At 49.5% G+C, this 21,030-nt stretch overlaps 1 protein-coding gene across 2 annotated transcripts in view; it reads right to left on the bottom strand.

Moving 5' to 3' along the window:
• Window positions 1-4,679: 4,679 nt before the first annotated feature.
• LOC126545782 (uncharacterized) overlaps window positions 4,680-21,030 on the bottom strand; it is a 39,321-nt gene continuing 22,970 nt past the window's right edge. Inside the window, exons 1-3 of one of the 2 annotated variants that reach the window (XM_055061315.2) lie at window positions 12,542-12,995; window positions 12,185-12,429; window positions 4,680-11,040 (exon numbers count right to left, since the gene is read on the bottom strand). In XM_055061315.2, the coding sequence (XP_054917290.1) occupies window positions 10,381-11,040; window positions 12,185-12,349 (825 nt within the window). In that variant the 5' untranslated portion in view covers window positions 12,350-12,429; window positions 12,542-12,995 and the 3' untranslated portion in view covers window positions 4,680-10,380. Of the gene's footprint in view, window positions 11,041-12,184; window positions 12,430-12,541; window positions 12,996-21,030 lie in introns of those variants that run through there. The other variant, XM_050193778.3, reaches the window with a different exon arrangement.

Raw genomic sequence — 21,030 nt, 5'->3', positions numbered from 1 at the left:
TAAAAAATTGTGCTTGGCGACTTGGCTACTTTCTGGCTACGTTTGGCAGGCGTAATTGGTATAGTTAGTGGCCGAATCGCACTTCCCCCAACGACCCCTTCGAAGCAACAGCCCCAAACGTCAGATCCTCAAGGCCACGTTTTTGTGTCTTGCAAGCTCTGAAAGAAAATTCAGGAGCTGAAAATATGTCATAGCCGCCACATGGTCAGTGGGCCTCTTCGACTTGTCCCCCTGGACTGTCCAGGACTGCCCGAGATGCTCGTTGGTTGAAACTAACGCCTCGGGCAGTCCAGGACTGTCAAGAACGGATAATTAAACAGGCCCAAGCAGCTCCCTCTGAGTAATAGGAATTAACCAATCTTAAAAGCAATTCTTTTGCGTCCTTCGAAGGACGGAAGCAATAGGTGGTGTCCTAATATCCCCAGCGACGGTTACCTCTATAGCGAATCTCGAAGACCATGGTTCTTAGCGTCAGAAACGACCGCCACAGCCAAAAACGTGTCATGGCAGCCATGACATTACAGGTGCCAATGTCTATGTGACTATGCGACTGCGTACAAAGGAGTGTAGAAAGTGTGTTACGTCATAGAGTTCGCACAGGAACGTTTGAAGTGAAGTCTTAGTGTCATAGAATTAATATAACCATATGTGCAAGGACCGCGTGCAGTTAACTGGCGATACCACTTGGGCTATGAGAAAGCACGCAAGCGTGCGGCAGAAATCATCAAAGAATATCAGCTGGTCATTATGGTAAATTGATACAATATTATGCGATAACTATTGTTTTGTTCTGTTATATTTGTTTGTCATCAGCGTAGCAGGAAACTACAGGTCTTTCTGGCCTTTTCTTCTTTACTTTGGCGTTAAAAATGGGCAAATATTCGTTTGTCGCAGCGTGGCTACATTTTTGGCTACCAATTAGAGCTTTTGCCGCAGTTGGCGACTTTTTTTGATACTTCTCGAAATTTTTCGGCTACTTTTTCTTCCGAAAACCTGGCAACTCTGCTGGCGACTACGCGATCACGGAGGAAGGGAGGCCCTAACGACTACGATGAATTCTTTGTTTACCGCAACAGTGGACCAGAGACAAATTTTACGGAATATTACCGCTGCAGCGAATTTCTCCCTCTCGCTTTTGCTGTCGCGGTTGTGCCGGTGGAACTTTGCGACCATTCTGTCGACTAATCATTAATAGGCATTCAGCGGTGTGATTTAAAGCGGCTTGGTGAGGGCCACTCTATGCCCTTAACGCCGAATTGTGGAGATATATCTCAGAAGAGTCACGCAAGTTCGAAGCTAGGTGTACATCGATGTAATGCATGAGAGTAAAAAAAAAAAATGAAAGAAAGAAATCACACCTATAGACATATTTAAGCGAAATCTAAAATTTATTCTATTCTATATAATGTTCTACGGGCTGTCCCAGCTAACTTTAGCCAGAGTTTAAATATATGCCGTCGATGCACTCTAAGAGGACGTTACCAAATGCATGTTGCTGACTATGTATGTACTAAGCCACACTACTTTTTGTATTCTGCCTAATTGCATAATTAGTCAAGATTAATTAGCCAGCTTCTGAAGCAGCGATGTTAGGCAAAAAATTTCAATTAGAAAGTTGTAGAGTGGTTTGCAAGACGTCCGATTAAGCTGTTTCTAACTTTCTATCTATTACTATTAAGTATTAGTTGTTTCTTCGCTTGCTGCAGATGCCCGCGTGATGGCGGTGCTTCCAAACGTTCCGCGTACAAACGAACATAACATTTAGCCGGGTGTACTGCCGCGAGAGGGCAGCAATGCAGGCGTTGGCTGTGCGATGGACGCCAGCAACCGTTATCGCTTGCGCTGCGATAGCGGTTGCCCTGTCGCCTTTTAAGCGGCAACACATTTTTGGGACGCATATTTGCGACACTTGACATCTTCCATCGCTCATTTACTATATTCGCAACGATCGACCATCACGCCGGGTCACGAGCATTCGTCTAGCAGCATTTGCGCAAGTGGACAAGTTCTGCTTGTTGGTGCTGCATTGCTATAACTATACGGTTCTGCAATTTCGGAATTTAATTTTAGGGCAAGATTGGAGGGTGTTTTGTGGAGTTTACTTCTTCCCCAAAATTGGAGTTTATCGTTGCTTTATTCTATGACGCAATGAAATTCGGAGTTTTCTATGCATTTTAACGTTATCCATCTTTTCGTTTAGCCCACATATACACCCCATAAACAGCATATTTACTAGACATAAATAAAGTAGGCAGTACAGCCGCACTGAGGTTTCTTAGTTACAGACAACATTTACAGTAGAGGAAGTGTTTATCCCTGTTACCGTTTGCTGTAATACATGTATGCGAATTACCAATGCTAGCTTCGGTCATTCTGATTTACGGAATGAAATATTCAGAATGCGATATCAATGTTCGCGCTGGATACAGGAAATGCCAGGAGATCCAGCGCATTATGTGAAAGGACAGGCCAGTCTTGGGCGTATATGCATCCTCCACAAAGCTAGTGTCTCCATGATTTCTTTAGTGGCGTGTGTCTGATGGCACCAGCTGGTCATGTCGTACGGCGGTGGTGAAGCGGTGAAGTGGCAGAAAACAAGTGCTCATACGCATCGAGCGCTGCTGACAGTTCTGACTTAAATTAATAAATTCGCTGGTTTTATGTGCCAAAACCACGATTTGACTACGAGGCACGCCGGATTAATTCTGACCACCAGGGCATCTTTAACGTGCCCCCAATGCACGGGACCACGGCCGTTTTTGCATTTCACCCCCTTGAAATGCGGTCCGCATTTCAGTCGGGATTTGATCAGCAGTCGGGATTTAATCCCGCGAGCTCGTGCCTACAGCAGCGCAACACCATAGCCGCTAAGCCATCGTGGCTGCAAGCTCTGCCTTCGTGTTTGGTTTCACAATTTGAGCGCAGTGCGAGAATGACTCGCTGGTGTAGCGCCAGTCGCGAGGAATGTTTCGCTGCACGGCACGGTTCACTTTTCTGCAAGACCAGCGTTGTATTCTCAGACGCTGTTAATGACTTCACAGCGCTTCTCCTCGTTTACGATGCCAAGCACGACGTCGACGTGCGCGCATAGATGGTCGCGGATGCGTCAATCCATCAACTTAGCGGCACCCGGAGGCACATGGCAACGAGAAGGTATACAAATCTTACAAGAGAGTAAACTGAGCTTCTGGTCCCTTAATTACGGAGAGCAGATCTTTTAAATTCCCATCAGGAACATCAGTTTGATGAGCTGGCTGTACGAGGAGTTTCCACTACGAATGCCTTCATCTTCTTACACCTTTTCCAGCGAATGCAGTCACAGTACGGTCACGTACTGTGATTACGTTCGGTGAATTTCACGTACGATCACGTATACTGTGAATTTCGGCGCCCTCACAACTGAGGACCCTGAAATCGAAAGTTTTTGGGATAAATCCAAATCGTTCTGTTTACCGCGTCGTACTGTTCGCACGGACAAAAGAAACAGACGCAAATGTGCGCACATGAACTTGTGTAACGACGAAGAAAATAACGCGCTTTCACATCAGGGCGAGAGGACGATTGCTGAAATCTTGCGGTCAGTTTTCTACACTTGTTTGGTAGCCCAGCTGACCATGATAATTGTCTTGTAAAATAAAATAAAAAAAAACATAAAAACACCAGCTGACAGCTTGCGCACATGTGCCTGTTCCATTTATTTTCTCCTTTGTGTAAACAGTTCAGCGCCGTAAACAAACCAACTAGCCCCAGTCTAAGCCTTATTCAAATATAAATCGCCATTTATTTTTACCCGTGAGTTTTTTTCAGATTTTATCAGAATAAATCGAAAGCTCTGAATTCTAGGTATAACTTCAGCGCAAGCACACTACGACCCAGTTACAGAAACGGGGCATCGCAGTGCAATACGATCTTTTCCAGCTGCTTCAGTCACTTTGTCATTGCATGTTGGCGCTTCAGTGTAACAAATTGGTATTTACGCACTTTAGGCTCGTGTTGCGATCACAACTCGGCGTTTTGCACTTGTTCAAAGTATGGGGAAAGCGTCACTCGCATTTTTTAAGACCTTCTTCCTTTCGCTTCATCGTTTGCACTGCATACCAGATTCTAAGAACATTTTTGTGCGCTTTTTAAAGCACATGCGCCGACATTTACCTGCAAAATTATGTAGTCCAGCGAGCCAAGCGACCCTCTGAGTTCCGGTTACTGATAGCGTCGCTTCTCAGGAAAGACCCGCGCATTTATACATTACCCTTCCTCGGCGGCCAAGGAGTCCCGAAGCCCCTGGTCACGTGCGCTACTTGCATGTAAGGCTGCAAGATAATGCGGTTTCTTTCGTGGTGCCCCACATTAAGAAAAAATAAAAAAGGGAAAGAACCAACTTTATGGTAAGATATTACTTGCACTGTTCTAAGCTTTTATTCTGAAGCTTTGATGCTTTCCTGCACACTGGTATCATAGACTTTCCATATTAATATTCATTTTTATTCATAGACAAAGCGACATATATATTAAATTTAAAAAATAATACGCCAAGTTCAATATTTCTTTCACCCCAGTTGTTTTCATTCGCACAACCTATTGCAGGGCACGCTTCCCGCGTATCCGATGAAAGCTTTCTCGCGTCTCACCTAACAATGAGTGCGACAGTCACGCTTGAGAAACAGAGTCCGACGCCGTGATCCTAATTGGAACTTTATTGCCTGAACTGAGCAGTTCATGTAGATGCTGAGTGAGAAAAGTAGTCGAGAAAGAAGAGGACTCAACAAACGTGGGGACCGAGAGCAGCAGAGGCGAGTACAACACCACGTGACCTCCGCTCACCGCGACGTGCAAGTCAGCAGGGGGGGAGGCCGCTGATATGTCACGGCGCAGTTATATGCAGAGAGTATGCGCGTGCTCGAATCATCGCACAGCTTGCATCGTATAAAAAGGGACAGTTAGCTACTTTGATTGGAAAAGGGTTTTCTCGCGGACGATGCACACTGAAACATGTCGCCACCGGATGAAGCACGTTTCCACGCGACCAGCATAGTCGCTCTACGACTAAACCACGCGAAATAATTGGGCGGTGTAACCGCTCATAGAACAAACTTAGATGACAACAGGACAAATACAAAGTTGACAGGACCGCGCAAGAACTAACGTAGTTTCATCACAGAACTTGTATCACGAGGAATATAGGGTAACAAACTTTCACATCAGGGCGAAGGACGAGTGCAGTAGTTTTGATATTTTTTTCCTTCACTTGTGTGGCAGCGCTGCTGACAATCATACGTGCACTACAAAATAAAAAAAATAAAATAAAGGAAACTCTAAGAACACCAACTGACAGTATGCGTTCTGCATGAATGTAACCCAGTAATGATACTCCAGCAAGTAGCCCAGCCTGCACTTTGCTGATGCGGCGACCTTCTGCCCACCTATCGCAGCATGCTGGGCGACACACTGCCATTATTAACTCGTACTGAAAGTACCAAAGCTACAGCTATGATACCTTCACAGCTCATATTTCACTCTAACCTGAAATTAGTAGGTGAACATATGCACAAACTCACGCATAAACTATACACAAACTGGTTCCTGATGTTCTGTAGTCGAATATCTAAGGGCTGTAGACATCCAACTTTTTATCAGAGCTTTTTCAGCTAAAAGATATGCCAAAACGGAAAAACTTTACTGCCTCACGGACTGCTCCATGGTAAAAAATTGCATGTCGCGAATGAAGTGAATCATATAGACAGTGCTGCATCCGAGGCGAACACTTCACAATTCAAGGGCAACATGTACTTGACACTTGGCATTATACTCGAAATGCACTAGCCCACGAACAGTTTGTTCTATTTTCCTAATGCGTAGCCATTTACCTACCAGAGCTTTGCGCCTGATTGTACAGCTGAATTATAGTAATATAACTTTTGGCTGTCATGATTGTTAAGTGAATAAACGCATGTCTCTAGCTCAAATGTCTCTGTACTGTCTCTCATTTTTTTCATGTTCAGTTTTGGAAGCGTTCAGATTAATTACATTATCCTTTTCATTCAACAAGGGTGACGTTCAACATTGGCTGTATTCCTGTTGCATTGATAAATTAAATTATTGCAGAACAAGTTCTTAAGCTTGCCATCTCGACAAGGAGAATAAAAATTAACTTTTCTTACAACTTCCACGGGATAATTCCCGTGGAACACCTCCAGAATGTAATGTAACGGCATTTCAAGCAGTAAGAACGGAGTCTTTGAAAGACATAAATCAGTTCCCTCTCGCAAAATGAGGCTGTGATAGCACAAAATAGTTTTTAAGCGGAGTTTGTCGCTTGAGCATATTGCTCAGAAAACAGCGTGAAGTGCAGGACGGCAGAACAAACGTCAGAAATGCAATTCGCACGATACAAGGCTAAAAACATCACTTTATCGTCAGCATGTCTTGTATGGTTAGAAAGGTTAACAGAAGAATCAGGAAGAACAAGCTGAATGACTGCTCAAGGGAGCGAAAAGTGTCGAAAAAAAAAGCGGATTATCGCCAGTACATTTGGGTGTGCAACTGCCGAAACTGGCAATATAAATCAGAAGTTCGAGAAATCGGAATGCACAATCGGTTTATATGAAAGGTGTTTGTGTGTGTGAGTGTGCGTGTTTTTATTATAACTAATCATCACACAGACAACGAACCGGAAAGGCCTCGAGAAAACAGCTCCCCGCCTAGACAACACATCGTGTATGTAGCGGATATTGCGGACGAAAAGCTGTTCCAAATTACGTACGAAGTTGGAAGTATAAAAGCACATGCAAATGTTCTAAATTTACCTATTTTGTAGAAAGAACAACTTGCGCAGAAAAAAATATATAAACAAAAAATTTATGCGAGCTTTATCAACTACGAAGACCCATCTTCAGAGCTCTGACGTAGTATGTCTCGAAACAACGATGATGTTCCACAATTGCTGTTTTTTTTTTTTACCCGAACAGTCCCAGAATCTACCAGGTAAGCACAAATATAAAACTTCGTCGCGCAGGTCGCTGCTTCCGGCTGTAGTTGAATGGTTCCGACGGCCAGAGTTTGAATTTTCTGTCAAGATGAAGTGAGTTAGGGGGTTCGATTACCGTGCCCAGCACGTTATGTTTTTCGCTGTGTCTGCGCACAGTTCATCAATTGGTCATACGTAAAAGTGTATGTCGCTGCTTGCGTCATCTAGGGAAGGAGAAATATTAAAATTCGTAGTTAAGGAGCGGGAAAAGTGAATCAGAAACGAAAGGAATCGGGAAAAGAAAGAATCTCGCAGAACTACTGTCTTTAGCAGCCCTATTTTGTAAGAATTCTCTTTCGATTCCAGTCATTTCTCATCATCCATCGCGCTTCCCAACACCGATGACAAAGGGTACAGGAAATGGGATATGAAAAGATTCGTTAAAAAACACGACCCTTGCCAGATGTCCTGACTTCCTGGGCATGGCGCAGATTTTCATCGGAGTGATACATTGGTTAAGCACAATGGGCTGGCTCACGTGTACCCTTGTAAAAGCGCTGCCGGCGTATGATAGTGACAACCATGCGTTCGCACCCTTCTTGTGACCGCAAACAATTTTTTTTTTTGCTAAAAAGCTATAACTGCGTTTTAAATGAAAGTGAGTAGCTTTGATTCATGTTTTGCAAGGATTTGCTTATCCTAGAAATAGTTCCTACAGATACAAATCACTGGCCGCGATAAGCCTATGTCTGTCAGTTTTAATGACTCCGCATGCTGCAACTAAAACAAGAACTTATACAGAGATGCAGCAACGGTAGGCGAACAACTGCCGCATTTTGGTGCCCTCAATCACCTGGTGAGCAACAATAAGAGGAACACCCAAAAGACACTTTTAAGACTTTCGTAGGAGTGCTTCTGGTTGGGCTAGTTGGTAAAGCATAGCTATTATCAGAGGAACACAAGCTACGCACATACGCGAAGCATAGGCAAGACGAACGCATTGTGCAGCCGTGTTAAATTGCGCCACTCTTCTAATAAAAGCTTCTCGTGGTGATACCTTACCTAGCTGATGTACTGTAAACCCAATTAGACATCCTCGTAACGTGAAATGAATAGACAGCGACACTAAGAATACGGAGGGTCTCGTGAGAGATGGCTCAAAGGAACACATAGCATGACGCTGTACGTTGTCCTGTGCTGACACTCGTCATAGTATTTTCTTTCTGGCTGCTGCCGTTTGGTTTCTTGATTGACAAGACAACCGAGAGTAGTTACAGCCTGCTCCACGCGCAGGAGCCGCACGTGGTACGTTTGCGCTATCTAATGCACCTGCCACTGACAAACTCTTCGAGCATGGGAGGCAAGGTTTCGCTACTCGGGGCTTCTCGATGTACTGAGTAGCTTATCGCTGCGCTGGCGATATGCTTTAATTTCACAGCCTGGCAAATGGCTCTCTTGGAGGCATCGATAGGTGAAAGCTGCACAAAGCTGTGTACAGTGAGAGGTTCCTGTATAGGTGGCACCTACAGCAACTTAGAGGCAGGCTCTCTCAATTAGTGGCGGTCTCCGGTGGACAACGCTAGTGTTTCTCGGTACGAATACACTGGCACTAGACGATGGAAAACGGCCTCGCACTGCTCCCGCACTTGATACAGGGTCGAAAACTGTGCACGCTCGTGCTGTTTTGCATATGTACCCAGCAGGGCAAAGTATGACACCAAGAATTTGCTGAACGGCCCCCTGTTAAAGGATATATATATATATACAAACACAGTAAAAGACTTGCTGTCTAAGCGCAAGAAAAACGTTCCCAACTCCATACCAGAGCGGATGATGTAATTTATGCACTCACTTAATCCTGCAAATTCTGCTGTCGAAGGCGTCCTTCTTCAATCTTCACGGTAACGTAAGCGCGATATCAGTGCGGCAGTGCTAGTGGTAGGGCAATGCTGCGCCTTCTTTAGGCGGTCAGATGCTCAGTGTGCCATGGACGAACGGGTAAGGAGGTGTGGAGTCGCACGTACTACATGCCTTTAAGTTGGAAGCGATATGGCAGTTACTTTGAGCAAATGTGTCTTGTTCGGAAGCGTTTGCAGAGTATGGGAGCCTGTCAGAGGAGCAAGATTTTGAAGCAAGGAAAGTTGAACGTTAACGTGCTCCTTCACCTTCGCATTTTGATTTTCCCGGATTGTACAGTGCGTATCAGAGTCAAAGATCACTAGCGCTAAAACGTTATATTCTGTCTAAGGGTCGTCCGGGGAATTGCCCTTACTAGAACGTTGCCGAGCTCGAATCTATGAACAACATAAAAGTCGGTATAGAACTACAAAAACCTCGCATACTGTGGTAAAGCTTGAAGAGCACCAAGACTTGCGTTAAACGTCGAGTTTTGGCCTATCAGGATACAAAGAATGCGCCCGCATCGGCCATTACACAACTATCGTCTTTTGATCTTGTACATGAGCCGTCGTTTTCCAGTTTATTAGCCTAGAGAGGCGCGTCGCGAAAGAAACACAGAAATGGCTTCTCCCAAGCAACGATCTATCTGCGCGGACGCGAGGCTACGAGAAGATGTAAAAACTACCTTTGTACTACAATCTCACGGGGGGACGTGCCTTTAATGGCAAATTGCAATAGTCATAATGTGTCAAGATTTCGCTCTAACAGCGAACGCTCAAACCAAATTCTTGCTTCGCACTCACACCTGCATACAATACCCCCCTCAAAGGGCTCCACCAATGCCCACTGCTAGACGCAGGAGCGTAGAAGTTCAGCGTGTACAAGTTAGACCATTGGAATCATTGAGAACTGGTCGCACAAGCGCCACTCAACAATGACTTAAGGTTAGCCGCAGGTTTGGCAGGCACTCAATAACCTCTGATCGGATTATAGCTGGACGGGTCGTGGCTAAACTCACCATGTTCCACACTTCTCGAGGCCTAGTTCTGCTGTGGCCCGCGTGCGGCTACGTGCACGCAGTTCGTAAATTCTTACTTTTAAGATGAGCTTCGACAGTGCAACCGGGCTTTCAATAGCCGAGCAAGCTAACCTTTTTGGCCTTTTTGTACTGGCAGCGACAGCAGCTTCATTCACAATGGCGTTTGCGGACACGGCAGAGACATTACGATGCGGTAAAGTGCCTCAAAGGTAATAAACTCAGGCAGTATACGCATCGATAATTCGGTTCTCCAAGGCTGCTGCTTCTGAGAACTAGAGTGAGAGCTTATCTAATGAAGTTGGTGATGGAAACGTTGAACCTGCTAATAAGTGCTCTCGCTACCTCATCAGGTTCGCCATTTCGTTGAAGCAAGGCACTCATTGACGAGGAACACTACTCTCCGTTGCAGCTATGTGTATCGCCTGCGTAGGCCTCCACCTCGAAACTTGATTCCGCAACCGTCTCTGTGAATGACGCTTTAGACCGCCGACGGGTCGGACGACTCGTGTGTTGCGGACTCGACGCTTGGCAACGTCTCAGTGGCTGCCGGAGACTCGGCGCTTGCCAGAGACTCGGCATCCGGCAATGGCTCAGCCTCTGGCAAATATTCCGAGTCTTGTGCAGCTGGGGATCCTTCCTCTGCGTCCACGAAGGCGACAGTCTTGGCACCGCCAGCGTCAGAGCGGAGGACGCACAGCATCACCACTTTATTGGAGCTGGCCTCATCCTCTTGCAGGCGCTGAGGCGAAAATGCTCGGTTTTCTGTGAACAGTGCCTTGCACAGCTCGACGGCCGCCGAGCTAGAACTGAGCCGCGAGCGCGACGTCAGTTGCCCCAGGAAGGATCCGCTTTCTTGACGCGAGCGCTCAGCGGCGCGGCGACCGGCCAGTGCGTACAGCGCCACGAACAGCAGACCAAGCAGGCCGAGGCCAAGAAGAATGAGGCCGTCCTCGCGCACGTAGCGCGGCGTGCGCTCGGCCAGCAGGGCGCCGGCGCCCAGCAGGCCGGCGCAGAACACAACGGACGTCGCATAGATGCAACAGCAACCGAGGCGCGTCGAGCGCACCACGCTGTCCCAGCTGACGAATACCAGGCCGCAACAGCCGCCCAGGGCGAACAGCACGGCACCCAGGAAGACCTGCGACCCAAAACACTGTCAGGCGACGCACCCATTTGCACTCTCAGCTGTACATCAACAACCGAGCAGGCGGAACGCTATGCAAGGAAATGTCAGCTCTGCTCCTATATTATAGCGAAAACTACGCTTCATTGGCGATTCAAGCGACGGAGGTCGATGAACTTAAAGCTGACGAAGTGCCTTCTGCAAAAGAATGGTCAGCCAGAATGACGTCAGAAGGCTAGACGCTAATGAGGTTGCTGCCTCACCGCGTGGAGTTTCCATGAGAACCACACGGAGGTGGGCCTGACATTATCATCAGTATTAAAGAAAGCATGCTCTGTCACCTCGATTAACACAGTGCCCGTTGAAGCAATAGACTTAACTGAGAAAGCAGCGCAGATGTCTATGCTAGCTTGCAGCAACCTGAGCGCGTACTCATAAAGCAGTTTGTATGCTAAAGCAGTACATATAAAGAGCGCGCGCCGTACCATCTCACCAGAGCCACAGATAAATAAATACGCAAATGCGACCTATACCAATAACAAATAGTTCTAGCGAACGTTGGAATCAAAATGAAGCGTCATTACCAAAACTTCTAGTCCAGAATCGCTCGCTGTCGTTTCTTTATCTTATTAAATTATATTTTCAAGACAATAAAAAATCAACTAGGCCCGAGCAGCCCCCGTCAAAATCCATGACGTCACGGTACGCTGATGCGGGAACTTCGAGGCCAGCCGTATTTTGTTGGTTTTCTTTTTTCGGGGGGGGGGGCGGGCTTGACAACCTTACCGACATAATGTAGCACGAAGCCACAATTACACGGAAGGGACACAGAACACGTTAAAAGCGCTGTGACGTCACAAGCGCCTGTGACGTGTCTGTGTTCCTTCTGTGTAATTGTGTCTTCGCGCTACATTATGTCGGTACGCAAACACCAACTAGCCCAACAAAAATTCCTTCCACGGGCTTAACAAGCCTCCTCCAAGGCTAAGAGTGCGCGTTTAGCTAATTGTAGAAGTGTAGATAATGCGGCTTAACGAATATATCCTTCTTAAGTGTGCCTTTAAACTGCCTGAAGTATACCGCTGATCAGTTAACAAGAGCGCTTTGTAATGCGCCCGAAGTAGATGGTGAACTATCGCCATATTTCAAACATGCGGACCTGCGTCGGTGTAGGCGGCGTCCAGAGCACGAGCACGGCAACGGCAGCACCGAACAGCGCCAGCATAAAGAGTAGGTAGAGGCCCCGGCAGAAGCGACTGCAGAAGCCGCCCAGAGCGCGCTCCTGCAGCGAAGGCTGCTGCTCGGCTGCCTCGGCGTCGTCCATGCGGCCAGATGCGGCCGCAGCCGGCACCTTTCAGGAGCCGGCCGCCTTTGCTCCCACTGGCCGGTCCTGGGCGAGCTCACCTGGGCCAGGCCATACACACTCACACACACCGAAAACTAACTAAACAAGCGTGGTGACACGCTGCCAAGGACACACACGAACAGAGTTCACTTAGTGGCCGCAACTACTCACTGCCGCTACGCTGACGTGTTCTGGAGCTCCGGCAGCGGGGAGCGCTCGCGCTTGTTCCAAAGTTGAACAACCCGAGCTGGCGCTCCCTTCACCCTTTAAAGTGTGCTGCGTCTACAAAACTGAGATCACGAGACCTGACACACTGAGCGCAGGGGAAAATAGTGCGCATGAAGCCACCAGCTAGAGCATACCCGAATATCCTAGTACGTGCTACAATCAGCCCTTGCAGCTCAACCTCGCTCGCTTGCCCTCGCACCCGCAGGTGATCACGCTACGCGCAGCACACAGCGTGCGCGCTCGGGGCGGGCTGGGCGGCGCATGCGCCTCGCAATTGGGACAACACGGCGGCACCGACGGCGAAAATGCGCTTCGAGTTTCTGCATAATTGGTATCGCAACAAAAGTTCTTGTGTCATCCGCGCTCTGCCATCGCTGCGGCGATCACGTCGTTGCCACGGCGATTGCTACCATGCAATCGCCGTGGTAATCCCACCTTTCCAATGAGAAAACGTTCCTGCGTAACGGAAGGTTTGGAAATAAGAGCAGGGATCTTGGCGCGAGGACGTTACGCAGCAAACTTCGCGTGTCATTGTCTCCAGTGGGTACCCTAAAGACAGCTTACAAAATTGCAAAGGCAGGGCCTCGTGTATGTCAATGCGGCAGCGGCTACAATAGGAAAGTTCGTCTATTTTTGTACGCAACTACAGGCCAGTTGCCTGCTCGTCGCAAGAACTAAAGAATAGTTACGGCAAGAGACTAGAAGTAAGCAGCAAACAATAATGCTTAACTTTAAAAGAACGGTTGCCAAGTTCTACATATTTCACGAAAATAATACTCAATATGCCCATGACCAGAGGAAAACAATCCTTTGCGAAGACAAGAAAATGAAGCTGAAACAGGCAAATAGGTGCTTCGCTGCACGAGACCTTGGCATACGATTCAAACATGCAAGGCAAACGGCATGTGCAAACTATGCAGCAAAGGGTAAGCACAGCTATGTACCGAAGCAAAATAAATGACAGCGCAGTGCGGAACAGCTGCATCTTGCGAAAGTCAAAATAAGAGCAGGTGTGTATTTGCCAGTTTATGAACATCTCGTCAAGTGTTTTTCCACAGACTGTAGTTGCATTAAAGGGGTGGAGACATCACAATTTTCGTTCATGCGTTTGTTGATTCAAACGTTGTGTCATGCTTCAGGGAGCACGATACACACAGCGGGATTCATATATATCCGATAAATAATTTAATAATAGCATTATTATACCGAGCGATTTCGGTTTCGGTTTCTGGGCTCCGGGGGATGCTATGACGTCACAGAGGAGGAAACGCAACATGGCTTGGTCACGTGGGCCACAAAAAATAGTCACGTAAAACTATGCTGCGTCGTCTGCTCGCGTATACGCGTGCTCTGAGATGTCAACAACTGGCGATTCGAAGTGCATGTCGCGATTATTATAATTATTGCGAAGAACGACAACAACGGTAAGAAAATATTGCGGCTTGTGACAGTCGGTGATTCATTCCGAAGCGTCGTACGCTTTAGCTTTGAAGTGAACCGGAAAAGGCCTAGCGACGATATCGGCGGCGCCGAACGATCAGAGGTGGTGAAGCTGCCCTCGGTGCCAGAGTGACCACTCCTTGATCGCTGATTGGCCGCTTCGCCGTACGGCTGCCGCACAAATGGGTCCCGGGCCCATCCTCTCTACGGCAAGGAAATCTCGCCGTTCGCGAGCAAAACCGCCGTCGCACGGGGGCCCGCGAACGGCAAACGGCGTGCGGCGAGTTTCCGTGCCGGTAACGTGGACAGGCCCTCACATTGAGAAAGGCCAAGCGAACGAGAGACCGCTCCGAGCTGCCGAACTATGCGACTATGCGAAGAGAGAAGCGAACAACACGAACGCCGCATATATCCTGGTCCCTTTCGGAGTCGGCCGGCTCAAACGTATAGGCCCGTCCGCTCGGCAACTCGCCGCACGCAGTTTGCCGTTCGCGGGCCGCCGTGCGGCGTTCGTGTTGTCCACTTCTCTCCTCTTGTGTCCGTGCCTGCACGCCTTACTCTTTCTTTGCATTAAGAAAGGATTTCTATATGCCTGTAGCTCGGTCATAGTGGAGGCTATGCTCGGTCGCTCGGCTCAGCATGCTCCGTAATCGGCATTTCATCGCTACTCATCATACGTCACGTTTTTGTGCTAGTGTGCTATGACGTCAATATTTTCGTTCCTCCTCTGTGACGTAGTAACTGCCGCGCTAGCGATGGGTCTCGACTACGAGAAGGAGTTTTTAATGACTTTTTGGAGCTGAATTAAAATTATTTTAAAATGTTTGCAGCGTCCAATACTTCGTTCTGGGTGTCCTTGCATACGGAAGCAGCCTACAACATGCTTTTCATAGCCTCAAAATTTGGTGTCCCAACCCCTTTAACGGAAAGACGAAGGCAATCATGTTATTGCCGTATTCTGCTGGACACAGGCAGCCAACAATGATTCATTCTGGAAAGATTATCTGAGAAACTTGGCTGTAGTGTTCGGGGAAACGTAAAACTCATAATCGGCGCGGTGGGAGGAGGCCAAAATTAAAGAGTTGTAAATTTGGTTGAAGCTGAACTCGAAAGTGCCTGCAGTAATTCAGAAATATCGTTGGAAGCACTCGAACTAGAGGTGATTTCAAAATAAAGAATACGGTCCCTGCAAATCCCACAGCAAAAGAAGCATGAAGACGACGAGATCAAGCTTGCTGGCTGTTTATGTAGGAGCACACCACGCATGGAGATCGGAATGCTCATTGGATCGGACTAGTATTGGGAAGTAATAACAGCTGGTAACCCAACATTAAGAGAGGTTGACAGTTGCACAAAGCATATTCGGCTGGACAGTACAGGGTTCAGCTAAGACATTCATAACATTAATCGAAAAGTCAACCGTAACCGTTCTTAGCATTCATGGGGATGCTTCAGGTATACAGGCATAACCTGGAAACTTCTGGAATATTCAAACACTCTAGGCACCAAGTGCAACGAAAAAGAGGTCAAGAGAGACGAGGAAGTGATGCAACACATCAAGATACATTTGAAATACGAAGAAAAGAGATGTAACGGCGCGACTATTGCTTCCAGACTCGGTGAAGAAAAAGATGGGCTCATGTGTACATAAAGCGGTAGAAATGGAACGTTCCCCCCCTCTTGGTATTTTATTAGATGCACTTTTCAATCAACCCAGTGTAGCCGATCCCGCCAGCTAGTACGAGCCATGTCTTGAGGCAACAACAACAATAAGCTGGCGCGCTAGACCTGAGCGGACGCGGTATAGGCCGCACCAAGGATCCCGCGGCACCATGACTGGCCGGCCTAAATAAACCGTGTTGACGGCGGCTACGTCTTCGCGCCGCCTACCAGAAATTGGTGACACCGGACGACCGCGCCCAGCCATGCCAGCGTCAACGCACCGATATCAAGCCGAGAGTGACGTGGCCTCACGCGGTCCGGCAGACGTCCCGCGGTTGTACATATACAGTTACGGACACCCTATATACAGTTGTATATATACAGTCACGGACACCCTATAGGGTGTCCGTGAGCTCTACATCGACATGCCGGACATCTGGTTCATCCAACTGGACAGCCACTTCCGTATCAAATTAACAAGTTTCCAGATTCCGGCTTTCCAGGCTCCGGCCACCACCTACAGGTACCCGACTTCTACGAGGACATTGAAGAGGCGGCGCAAGACGACGAATACAGAAGGCAGGAACACACAGGAAAGTGTTCCTGCTTTCGTCATCTTGCGCCGCCCCTTCAATATAATCAACCAGTACCAACTCGCCCAAATGTCGATCCTTCTGCGAGGACTTGCGGAAAGCCGTCCTTGCTTACTACACCACTTCGAGCGCTCAGTCACAACTCTCGCCATTTCTACCGTCGCGCCATTCCGCATCTTGTTGTCCCACATCACCTGCATCCACGCGTGCCGATGGTCAGCCCGCGCCAGCCCCAGCATCAAACCTCTACTCGGTCCATGAGTCTCCTCCGCATCTCGAAGGCAGCTGCGCGACGACCCTTTCCAAGGAATTCACTGGGCCAAACGCAAGCGCTTTCGGCTTTTCTACGGCCCGGCGCTCTTTTTCTTCAGTCCAATGGCAAGCACACCACCCTCATCACTCGACTCACAAACACTGTACACCACACCGTCTGCCTCATACGCCGCATTGCAAACCGTCACCACAGCATGCGCGAACACGACCTCCGCAGCCTGGTCCAGGCCTTTGTTCTCAGCCGCTTCATTTATTCTCTTCCGTATCTCTACCTTTCTCGTACCAAGGAAGACAAAGTCAACAGCCTCATTCGCCACGCGTATAAGTCAGCCCTGTCCCTTCCCACATCTACTTTGACGGCTCGGTTACTGTCGATGGGCGTCCACAACTCCCTTACGGAGCTGACGGAGGCCCATCACACGGCCTAGTTCCTCCGTCTCTCATGCACCCGCCCGGGTCACGCACTTCTTTCCACCCTTAACCTCTCCCCTCTTATTGCCCTTCTAACATCACTGCCCATCCCTTCCCATGTCTCCACCCTCCTAACCGTTATTGTCCTCCCTAAAAATATGCATCCAGAACACCACCCCTCCCGTAGAGCAGCGCGATACCTCCGCGCTCTGGCGTCAGTACGAACGGCAGGCAGCCGTGGCTTACGTAGATGCTGCTCCGTACCGCCGCTACCCAGCACATGCCCTTGCCGTCACTGACAATTCTCTCCGACCCACTCTTACTGCCTCAGTCTAAACTTCTACCTCTGTCGAGGCCGAGAAGGCAGCTTCTTGCCTCACGCCCTTCTTGCCCTTGCCATCACGCAAACTTCCGCGAAGTACATCTTCAGCGCCTCCAAACCTGCGGTCTACAACTACGCGGTTGGACGGGTGGCACACCCGGCCAGCGCAATCTCTCCGCAACCTAACCTACCGTTCCCTCTCGCCCCATCCAAAGCATCTGGGTGCCCGCTCACGCGGCCCATTGGTAACGAGGCGGCCAATTCCATCGCTCGAGATTCGGCTGACCGAGCAAGCCCGCCCCCGCCGGGAATGGATACGAGCGACGCGCTCCTCACGTACCGCGATATCATTTTGCACTATCGCCTCTCTCGTCTCGCCTTCCCCCCTCCGCACCAGTCCCTTCCCCAGCACCACCAACACTTAAGGCGCCACCTTCAGGCCCATACCTATCTTATTCCCGCACTTCTTGCCCTCCTCTACCCCGGGACGCACTCGCCGGCCTGCCGCTTATGCGACGGCTCCGGCGCCGATTACGCTCACGTCCTATTCTCCTGCCCGGCACACTTGCCCCCTGCCTCTTGGTGCCTAACCAGTCCGCAGCAGTCGGAGGCTGCTTTGTCCAGCACCGAGCCGGATCTCCAACTTCGGCTGGTGAACTGGCCGGAGCACGTCGCGACTAGGCATGGCCTGGACGCCACAACCGGCAACCTGAAGGCCGCCCACAACGCTGCTTTTTAATTTGTTTTTACTTTCGGCCGTGTTACGTTTCGCCTACGACGCGCGGTATAGCCGGCGCGGATGCAACGGACGCCGGGGCTTCGTTCAAAGCGGCGGACATTTTGGCCCGTTCAGCGCCGCCGATACGCCTCCCCGCCAAGCGCGTCCAGGCGTGTTTCAGTGCCACGTGTCTTCGTGTGTGCGTGTGTGTGTGTGCCCCCGCTTGTCAAAGCGCGGCAGCCGGGGAGAGGAGCTCCCCAAGAGTGAAGCGAGGAGGTCTGACCACGGCGCCGGCCTGGCGATGCGTCACTACACTCGTCTCAACCTGTCTCTCAGCGTGTCCGTGGCGCCGTCACGTGCGCCGGTGACGAGGCGTTCCTTCTCGCCCTCAACTCCGAGACTATAAGAGCAGCTGCCCCCGGACGCCGAGAGAGAGGCTCCGATTTCTTCTGTCGAGTTACGTGCTCTCCCGTCTCTCACTTCGGTCGACCTGACCGCCCGCTCTTTTGCGATGTTAGAATAAACCAGTTGTTCTGTTACCAGTCGACTCATGCTTTGCCGGGACCTTCGGATGCTTCCAGTGCCCCAGGCCGCCAGGCCAACGCTACCCTTGGGGCTTGCGACCCGTTTGCAATAACGGGCGTCAGCGCTGAGTTTGCAACAACTCGTGCCAGCGGTGCGATTCCAACAGCCGTCTCATCAATAAACGTTTTCCTCCACCACCTCCTTCCTTGAACGTTTCCGCAAGCTATGCGCTTTCCGTTCGGGAGCACCTCATTCATCAACGATTCAGCTAGAGGGTCTCCCACTCGCTCCACTAGGCGCAAATTTCACTCTCGCAGGCACGGCCACGCCACAAGCACAACCTTCGCGATGCCTGATGCTATCGGAATCCGAGATTTCGCCGCAAGCAGCCGCAGGCGAGCCTTCCGATGTTCTGTGCTCGTACCTTCCGCGGATGCATGGCCTACCGAAGTTTTGCCGGAGTAGCTCTGCCATCTGGTTTCTTCAGCTCGAGAATCACTTCTATGTCAACAACGTGAGTGACCAACACTTGCGCTATCTCGACGCTGCAGTCACGAGCTGCCAGACTGTCTTCTTTCGGAGCTCCGTCTTCTACCAGGCCTGGGCGTCTACGAGAACCTGCGGTAGGTCGCGATTTCGCACTGTGGCATCATGGTGGCTGCGCCTCGCTCACAACCTACGCTGCCGGGGCTGCCTATAGTACATATCTCTCGTATTGCGTGAACCCGACGTCCTTCACGCGCAATGCATTGCGCGCCTGTATGCGCTGTTTCTGTTTCCACTGCCGACATCCCGATCAGGGCTGGACTTTTTAACCTGGACTTCTTAACCCACGCTACGCTTTCTATACGCGCCTTTCGCATGTCTTTCAATCGTGTTTCACACTAGGAGGGGGTTCCTGCAGCGGCGCTACTATCGCCTGCAGAGCCGGTGAAGAAAAGGATGGGCTCACGTGCATATAAAGCGCGAGAAATAGAACAAGCTAGCGCGCTCGACGTGAGCGGCCGCGGTATCGGCCACTTCAGGGAGGAGGAGGAGGAGGAGGAGGAGGAGGAGGTAAACTTTATTACTCTAGAAAGAGTAATTCAGCGGTCTGGCCAGATGTCTTGATCTTCTATTGGTTGATGACGATCTCCGGCCTGCATGGTTGGCACCCCTATTCCAGGGCACCACTCAGCGTGGCTGCTCGTCGGGCATGATCCACCAGCTTCCGTTGGAGACTAGGGTCGCCGCTGGAGAGCACGCTCTCCCACTGCTCCGCACTCGGATTTTCTATTTTGTGGAATGCCTTATTCGTATTGCACTCCCATGTGACGTGATAAAGTGTGGGTATTGCGCCACACCACGGGCATGTGTCCCTGTATTGACTTGGGAACATTTTTCATAGTATATGTAAATTTGGGACAGTTCCTGTCTGCACCTTTCGCCAGTAAACTGCCTGTTGTTGAGTGAGTGTATTGTGGGGCGGGGGATATCTGATCCTCGTCCCTCTATGGTAATTCAGTATGTCAGAGTACGTTGGGATCACTGTCATGAAGTCCTCAGGATCTGTTTAGGTCCGCTCAGTTTGTATGCTCGCGAACGATCCTATCGACCCTTTGGTTGCCCTCAATCTCAGTGTGCCCCGGTACCCAAAAGATGGTGTGTCTAATGCGTTTATTCTGTTGGCCAGCGCGGAGGAAGATTTGGAGCGCTTTTGACCGATTCTGCCGTTAATGTAGTTTCGGCATGCTTCCTTGGAGTCTGTTAGAATTATAAGGGATCTATTTGTGCGGTAGCCCTCCACAGCTGCTAGAGCAACAGCCATTTCCTCTCCCTCGGTTACCGTACAATCCCGTGCCGACGCGCAAGCGATTTCCCTATAGTCTGAGCCTATTACTGCCGCGACGACTCTTTGTTCTGTTTCCCTTCCTTCTCGAGGATATACCGCGGCGTCCGTGTATACCGTGTTCGCTTTTGTTGCTAGGTATTTTTCTACATATTTTTCCCAAGCGTTCCGCCTGGCTTTGTGTAAATTCGGGTCCATGTTTCTTGGCAGGGACCCTACCTTGATGGTGCTGCGATACTCATCGGGTAGGTTTGCCGTTCTTTGTTCTTGCCTTTCAATTTCTTTGTGCCCCAGTTTTTTTAGGAGCTTTCTGCCCGTGGTAGTCTGCTGGAGTCTGAGTAGCTGCGACCCTAATTGTGCTTCTTTGAGCTCCTCGAACGTGTTGTGGAGTCCGAGGGCCAGGAGTTTCTCTGTCGAGGTGTTGGCCGGCAGGTGAAGCGCTGTTTTGAATGCTTTCCTTATGATGGCGTCGGCCTGATCCCGTTCGCCTTTAGTTGTGTTGTAATATGGGAGGGCGTGCGTAATCCGGCTGATTATGAGGCTCTTAACCAACTTGACTGTATCTTCCTCCTTCATGCCGCTTCTTTTTTGCGAGACGCGGGTGATCATATGTGCCACCTGTGCCGTCGCTTGCTTGAGTAGGTTTATGGTGTTCCCGCG

The sequence above is a fragment of the Dermacentor andersoni genome, chromosome 1, assembly GCF_023375885.2.
Source record: "Dermacentor andersoni chromosome 1, qqDerAnde1_hic_scaffold, whole genome shotgun sequence".
NCBI classification, from domain to species: domain Eukaryota; kingdom Metazoa; phylum Arthropoda; class Arachnida; order Ixodida; family Ixodidae; genus Dermacentor; species Dermacentor andersoni.
The sequence above is the reverse complement of the archived record's forward strand: the minus strand, read 5'-3'. Positions and strand labels throughout refer to the sequence as shown.